This window comes from Stomoxys calcitrans, chromosome 4 (assembly GCF_963082655.1).
Source record: "Stomoxys calcitrans chromosome 4, idStoCalc2.1, whole genome shotgun sequence".
NCBI classification, from domain to species: Eukaryota; Metazoa; Arthropoda; class Insecta; order Diptera; family Muscidae; genus Stomoxys; species Stomoxys calcitrans.
Genome location: NC_081555.1, coordinates 103,448,976 through 103,457,192, shown reverse-complemented (window position 1 = coordinate 103,457,192; position 8,217 = coordinate 103,448,976). Strand labels below are relative to the sequence as shown.

The window sequence follows — 8,217 nt, the reverse complement described above, 5'->3', positions numbered from 1 at the left end:
ACGTCCCACCACTATAACAACCCCCAAGTAGGACGTATTTGCTCACCAAGATCATTTGGTCTTCAAGACAGTGGAGCTCGATGTTCATAGTTTTTAGGGCCCATGCCCCAAACCGGACATATTTGCTGGCTTTTTCAATAAGGGGTTTAGGTGAATGGTATTTGTTATCCAATTTTGAGGCCAATGGCAATATGGGGTTCAAATATATGAGAATAGAACACGTTGCTGATATATTTTCAGGGCTTAGTGATTGGGGTACCACCCACCCCCCAAAACACCCCTAAATCGGGCTTATTTACCAACTATGTCAATGTGAGGCTTAAATGAAAGGTATTGGGGGGGCAGAGAAAAAATTGATACCCACATTCGGGATAATTTTTTGGAGGGTCTACCCCTTTCCCAAAATACCCCACAAACAGCTATTTTTTACTGACCATTGCAATATGGGGCTCAAATAAAGGTATTTGGGAGTATAATACGAATTTGATATCCAAATGTAGGACCATGTATTTTAGGCATCACCCCTCCTTCCCCAAAACACCCCCCAAAGGGTAGAACATTTTCGACCATGCCAATATGTGGCTCAAATGAAAGGTATTTGAGATTATAAAACGAATTCGAAAACCAATTTGGGACCATGAGTTTGGGGGACGTCTCATCCTGTAAACTCCCCCTCAAAACCAATGGCAATATGGGGTTTAAATAAATGGTTTTTGAGAGAAGAGCACGATGCTGATATTTTTTCAGGGCCAAGTTTCTGGGGGACCGTCTCACCCCCGAAAACACCCCTTAAATCAGACATCATAAAAATATTGGACTGAAATAAAGTATTTTAGGAATGGAGTACACCTTACATCCAAACTTTAATTCGTAGACCAATAAAGATCATATAGGATTCAGATGAAAACACTTATCTTGGTAAACTTTTTGTTAAGCGATTGACTATTTTCGAAGCATGGTATTTCACTACAAGCTCTTTATATGTCGAAAATAAATATTCCAAGGAAAATTTTGTTCCATATAAAGTAAAAGAAGGCGCAGCGGAGCGGGCCCGATCCAGCTAGTTATAGATAAAATCAATTTATTGAAAAATTTTATATGTTCTTTTATATTTTTTGTTTGTTTTTATGTATCGAATCCATTTGGTTTTTTTTTGTTATTTTTAAACATTGTATTTTATGACTTGCCAACGGCAGCCAAACTATGTTCTTCGCATATAAAACCGAGACGATTGTCACATGCATAATCATTCCATCTAAAATAAGCCCATATTCCACGTGCATGCACGCAATGTTCTTTGTATTCGTCATTGTCAGGTTGACCCTCTGCCCAGTTAGAGAAATCCATTTTTCTCCCAGAAGGTGACCAATAGAAGTCTCTTTCTCTGCTTGTTACGTTGAATTCATCATTCCCGCCTAGCCAAAAGAAAGCTCCGTAGTCAACTGTAGTGAAAGAAGGTAATAATTATCCAAGTTTAATTGTTGTATGAAACCTCTGGCAGATAATGTGAATGCACCAATCATAAATTTCATTGCTGAGTTTGAAACTAAAAACATCGGCAGGGGGTATGGGACTGGGTCAACTTGTCACTGTGCCCAAAAATGTGCAAAAAAAACTAACACTGGCATCGTTTGGGCGATATGACAAACATATCTCCTAAATTAAGAACCTGGGTTCATAAAAGTCGAATTTCCATGAAATTTTGAATAGTGATTTGATGATAGACTTGCAGCAATGGAATTTCGATTTATACTTTGCAGTTATATCAGGTTATGGAACGATTTGGACTTTCACTAAACTTTGGAATATTCTCTAGTCTAAAAACCCTCTAAACGAAATTATTATTCGAATTCAAATGGGAAATGCATCGATTATTGATTCGGCTAAAAATTTATACAAAATAAATTTAATTGAAGGGCATAATTTTGTTCTACATAGCAAACAAAAACAAGTAAAAAGGCATTAATTTCGGCCGGGCCGAACTTTGGATACCCAACACCTCGGTTATGCACGAAAACCCCATTTCGTCACAATCCGGTGAAAATTGCACCCAAATTCGATACGAATATTAGGTGGTCTAATAAGTATAAGTCACTGTTCAATACTTTAATTCAAATTTCAACAAAATCTGTTAATAAATAAAGATTTTATGGGCTTCAGACCCTTAATCGGCACATCGGCATCTCAAAATCGGACGGAAATATCTATGAGAGCTATACCTTAATCTGAACCGATTTCGAGCAAACTCCTCAGATACTGTGGCAGTCGTCGAGGAAAGCATTTTGTCAAGATGGGTCAATAAATGCACTTGCTGTGACTCTGGAAGTTAAAATCGAGCGATATATATGTATGAGAGCTATATCTAAATCTGAACAGATTTCCATAAAATCCACCAATAATGTCGAGAGTCAAAAGGAAATCATTCCTGCCAAATTTCGAGAGAATCGGTTTACAAATGACTATTTTATTGAATTATTACTGAAAATCGGACGAACATATACATGGGAGGTATATCCAGATCTGAATCGATTTTTTCCAATTTCATCTGAACATCTGAACCGATTTTTTCCAATTTCAATAGGATTCGTTTCTAGGCCAAAAAACATGCCTGTACCAAATTTGAAGACGATCGTATGAAAACTGCGACCTGTACTTTGTACACAAATTAACATGGACAGACGAACAGACAGACGGACGGACAGACATCGAACCAAACAGACAGATAAATCGAACCCGAAAGTGATTCTGAGTCGATCGGTATGCTTATCGATGGGTCTGTCTCTCTTCCTTTTGGGTGTAACACACTAGTTCACTAAGTTATAATACCCTGTACCGCAGTAGTGGTGTAGGGTATATTAAAGCTTTTATTCGCTTCAGACCCTTTATCAGGATATCGGTCTGTATGGCAGCTATATCTAAATATAGTCCGATTCGAACCATATTTGGGACGTATGTAGGAAGAACTAAGACTATCCACTGTTTTAAATTTCAGCGAAATCGGGTAATAAATAGAGCTATTATGGGTTTCAGACACTTTATCGGCAGATCGGTCTATATGGCAGCTATATCTAAATATATTCCGATCTGAGTCACATTTGGGTCCTATGTTAGGAGGCGTAAAACAATTTTTAAAATTTCAGCACAATCGGTTACAAAATAAAGCTTTTATAGGCTTTAGACGCTTTATCAGGAGGTCGTTCTATATGGCAGCTATACCTAAATATAGTCCGATTTGATCCATATTTGAGTCAGATATCAGGAGGCTTAAGATAACACTCTGTTTCAAATTTCAGCGTAATCAGGTAATAAATAAAGCTTTTATGGGCTTCAGACCCTTAATCTAAATATAGTCCGATCTGAGCCAGGGACAGATGATCACATTGAATGTCGTTATTCGACGTCTTTTTTAATAAGACAAGTGGAATAAATTTCTCACTTGGTTCATTTGACAGTCTGTACTTTATGTCACACATTTCTGAGGATCGGCATGTGTCGCTCGAGCAGACCAAACCATTAGACGTGCGGCATGGTCCGTAGTCGTTCATTCCGAAGCCCTTGAAATCTCATCAGCTAACGCGATTTGTTCGCTTCCTTACGCGATTCGTTCGCTTCCAAACGCGGTTCGTTCGCTTCCTTACGCGACTCGTTCACTTCCTAACGCGATCCGTTCGCTTCCCAACGCGACTCGTTCGCTTTCTTGAGCGATTCGTTCGCTTCCTAACGCGATCCGTTCGCTTCCTAACGCGTTTCGTTCGTTTCCCAACGCAATCCTCACTTGGTCATTTGACGGTCTTTACATAATGTCACACTTTTCTGAGGATGAGCACGAGTCGCTCGAGCAGACGAAACCATTAAACGTGCGGCATGGTCCGCAGTTTTTCACTCCGAAGCCCTTGAGATCTCATCAGCTAACGTGATTCGTTCGCTTCCTTACGCGATTTGTTCGCTTCTTAACGCGATTCGTTCGCTTCCTTGAGCGATTCGTTCGCTTCCTTACGCGATTCGTTTGCTTCCTAACGCGACTCGTTTGCTTCCTTATGCGATTCGTTCGCTTCCTAACGAGACTCGTTCGCTTCCTAACGCGATCCGTTCGCTTCCTAACGCGATTCGTTCGCTTCCTTACGCGATCCGTTCGCTTCCTTACGCAATTCGTTCGCTTCCTAACGCGACTCGTTTGCTTCCTTACGCGATCCGTTCGCTTTCTAACGCCCAAGCTATATCCGAGCTCCAAATCAGCCAACGGCTGGAAATCTACCAAATACCAGCCGAAACATCCCAAGAACCATCCATCCGAATACCGAAGAAATCTACCGAATATCAGACCAAACATCCCAAGATCCATTCGTCCGAATACCGGAGAAACCTACCGTCCGTATACCTAGACGACCCGACCCAGTAGCTAAACTACAGAAATTTACACCAACTGGCCAAAGCGCCGCATTTACTGACACCAATCAACGCACTGCAACTAAGAGCTTAGTACACCATGGTGAATTATAAGAACCGAAGTATTGCAAAGTGCAAATTTTGGCCATGAACATTCCACTAAGGAACAGGGGCAAACTTCTCGCATATCAATGAGTGCAGTCCGATTCAAGTTTAGGCTCAATGATAAGGGACCTTCTGTTTATAGCCGAGTCCGAACGGCGTGCCGCAGTGCGACACCTCTTTGGAGAGATGTTTTACATGGCATAGTTCCTCAAAAAATGTTACCAGCATTAGGAAGAGAAAACCACCGCTGTACATTTTATCTGATGGTCTCTCCAGGATTCGAACTAGGCGTTCAGCGTCATAGGCGGACTTGCTAACCTCTGCGCTACGGTGACCTCCATCTGGTATTCGTAACTGAAGTATATTATAAATAAAAACTAGATTGCGTATCCCAAAGGGAATATTTAAGCGTGTTATTATATAAGGTTTGTGGATCCTTAAGGTTAAACCCTGGACGACTGTTGGTCTACCTCAGCCAAAGACAAAACCACTTTAAACGTATGTTGAAGGTCATGGGAGAAGCCATTGTTGAAAATTTCTGCCAAATCTGATAAGAATTTCGCCCTTTAGCGGCCCAAGAAGTCAAGATCCGAGATCGGGGCTAAAATCCTTAGCAACATTTGTGTTGCATCGAACTCGAATCGCTACACGTTGGTATTGGTTTGATGTTCTTTATGTTGGCTCTTACCTGTATTTGGCCTTATCACTTCATTTACAATGATGTCGTTGATTTCCTTCGAATCTATTTGCACCAACTGCAGGTTACGCCGTCCACATTCGTGTAACGCTTGGAACCAGTTATACTGAAATTTTAAACAAAATGGATTTGTGTTACTTGAAATCTATGATTAAATATGCCACTTGTACCGCTTGATCCTCTTCCACCAAATATGCCTTTTCGGTAGTGTTGCACCATTTAGGCACAGCCACTGCCAAGCCACATAGTAGGGAGCCTAATAAAATAGTATGAAACAACATGTCTCTGACTTTTGAAACTATAATTTAAACTGATCGAATGCTAGTTTAGACTTCTTAAATACATTTCAATTATTATTTGAGTAAATGATTTTTTTTTTTTTTTGAAAAATCACTACAATTTGAAAAGGGTAGTTGTGGTATAATTATTGAGAATATAAGTGTGCTTGACTCTTTTGAGTGCTATTTCGAAATATTAATTGTAAACTATTCTATTACTAGTGTACTCGAAAATCGTAAAACTTGTCTAGAAAGAGATACTTGAACCACTGCAGTGGTGTCTTTGTTCGTTATCTTTGAATTGCATTACGACATATTTACTTTTTATACCCACTATCAAAGAACGGGGGTATGTTCCACTTGTCAATCCATTGCCACTCATCGAAATATCGTCCACTCAATTACAACACAATTTTCCGATTGTATTGTAGTTTAGGTTAGGTAAGGTTGAAAAGAGGGTGAGGATATATTGGGTTGCCCAAAAAGTAATTGCGGATTTTTTAAAAGAAAGTAAATGCATTTTTAGTAATACTTAGAATGAACTTTAATCAAATATACTTTTTTTTTCTAAAGCAAGCTAAAAGTAACAGCTGACAGAAGAAAGAATGCAATTACAGAGTCACAAGCTGTGAAAAAATTTGTCAACGCCGACTATATGAAAAATCCGCAATTACTTTTTGGGCAACCCAATACATTCATCCCATGACCCAATGGATATACACCTAAGTCAGTAATCGGCTTGCTGTGAGATTTAAATACCAGGAAATAAAAGCGGGTTAAGTTCGGCTGCGCCGAATCTTTGGATCCCACCACCATGGATTTATGTACAATAAATGTAGGGCATAATTTTATTTTCTATACCAAACTTCTGTCAAACCAGCAAACATTAAAGCTTCTAGGAACCGAATATGGATGATCGAGAGACCGGTTTATATGGGAATATATCAGGTTATAGACTATGTTGAACCGTAGATGGCACAGTTGCTGGAAGTCATAACGGAACATCGTATGACAAATTTCAGCCAAATCAGCAAAAAATTGGATCAAAATTATCCTTTGAATATTTATTTTTGACATTTAAAGAGCTTTCGGTGAAATACCATGCTACGAAAATAGTATCTGTATATAGCTTGAGAAACAGTATGACGATTTTGCTCGAATGGTTTATGGTTATTTAACTTTGGATGTAAAAGACTTATTTTGGCTTAAAGACTTTATTGAAGCCCGATATTCACATATGGATTTTGTTAGTGGGAAGTGCCTCAGGTTGGCCGTTGGTGGATCAAGTGGATGGTGTGGACCCCCAGAAACGTAGTCCTGTAAGTGCATATGAATTTCGTGTCCTACTCCCAAATACCCTTCATTTGAGCTCCACATTGCCAAGATCGGTAAATATGTATGTCGAATTAAGGGATGTTTTCTGGGTTGAGGTGGTCCCCCAGACACTTAGCCCTGAAAAATTATAAGCATCCTTCTCTACCCTCAAAAACCATTTTTTAAACCCCATATTGCCATTGGTCTTAGGGGAGTTTATGGGATGAGGTGTCACCCAAACACTTGGTCGCAAAATTGTTTATTAAATTCGTTTTCAAATCTCAAGTACCTTTCATTTGAGCCACATATTACCATGGTCGGTAGATTTTTACTATTTGTGGGGGGGACGTTTTGGGGGAAAGGGCGGTGCCCCAAATACATGGTGCCACTTTTGGATATCAGATTCGTATTATACTCCCAAACACCTTTATTTGAGCCCCATATTGCGATGGTCAGTAAATAATTGCTGATTGTGGGGTGTTTTTGGGGAAAGGGTAGACACCCAAAAAGTTGGTTCCAAAAGTGGAAATCAATTTCGTGCTCTACTCCCCAATACGTTTCATTTGAACCCCACATTGAAATGGTCAGAAAACATGTCCGATTTAGGGGTGTTTCGCCCAAACACTTAACTCTGAAAATATATCAGCTTCTTGCTCTACTCTCAAATATCATTTACTTGAACCCCATATTACCATGGGCCTCGAAATTGGATATCAAATACGTTGCTAATCTCAAATACCTTTTATTTTGGGTATGAGCCCTAAAAACTACAATGGCGAGCTCCACTCTCTTTAAGACCCAAATTGTCATTGTGAGCAAATACGTCCTATTTACGGGTGGGAAGTCGGTTAGACAGTTGGTCCCGAATGTTGAAATTACATTCGTTGTTTACTCCCAATTACCTTTCATTTGAGCCCCATATTTCCATAGTCGACAAACATGACCGTTTTGGGGGCTGTTTTGAGCGGCCACTCAGTGACTTGGCCCTGAAAATATATATCAGATTCTTGTTTTTCTCTAAAATACCTCATATTTGAGCCCCATATTGCAATTGTCAGCAAATACGTCCTGTTTGGGTGGTTTTATGGGGGTGGGGTGGTACATAAACACTTTTTTCTCGAAAATTCATATCAGATTCGTGTTTTACTCCCAAAGACTTTTCATTTGAGCCCTATATTGCTATGATCGTAAATTTGTCCCCATTGGGGGGTCTTCTGGGGATGGCGTGAACCCCCATAAACTTTGTCCCACATTTGGATATCAAATTCGTAATCTACTGGCAAATACCATTCATTTGAGTCCCATATTGCCATTGTCGGTAAATATGTCCGATTTAGGGGTGTTTTGGGGGTTGGGGTGGTCCCCCAAATACTTGGTCTGCCAATTTGATATCAGATACGTTTTCTACTCTGAAATACTTTCATTTGAATCCCATAT

The 8,217-nt window shown here is 39.7% G+C and overlaps 1 protein-coding gene across 1 annotated transcript; it reads right to left on the bottom strand.

Moving 5' to 3' along the window:
- Positions 1-1,116: 1,116 nt before the first annotated feature.
- LOC106083255 (lectin subunit alpha) lies at positions 1,117-5,494 on the bottom strand. Its single transcript, XM_013246168.2, has 3 exons — positions 5,359-5,494; positions 5,180-5,294; positions 1,117-1,442 (listed from the first exon to the last, which is right to left on the bottom strand). Exons 1-3 carry the CDS (start codon positions 5,467-5,469, stop codon positions 1,177-1,179), a joined length of 492 nt encoding a protein of 163 aa, XP_013101622.2. The 5' UTR covers positions 5,470-5,494; the 3' UTR covers positions 1,117-1,176.
- Between the last annotated feature and the right edge of the window lie 2,723 nt (positions 5,495-8,217).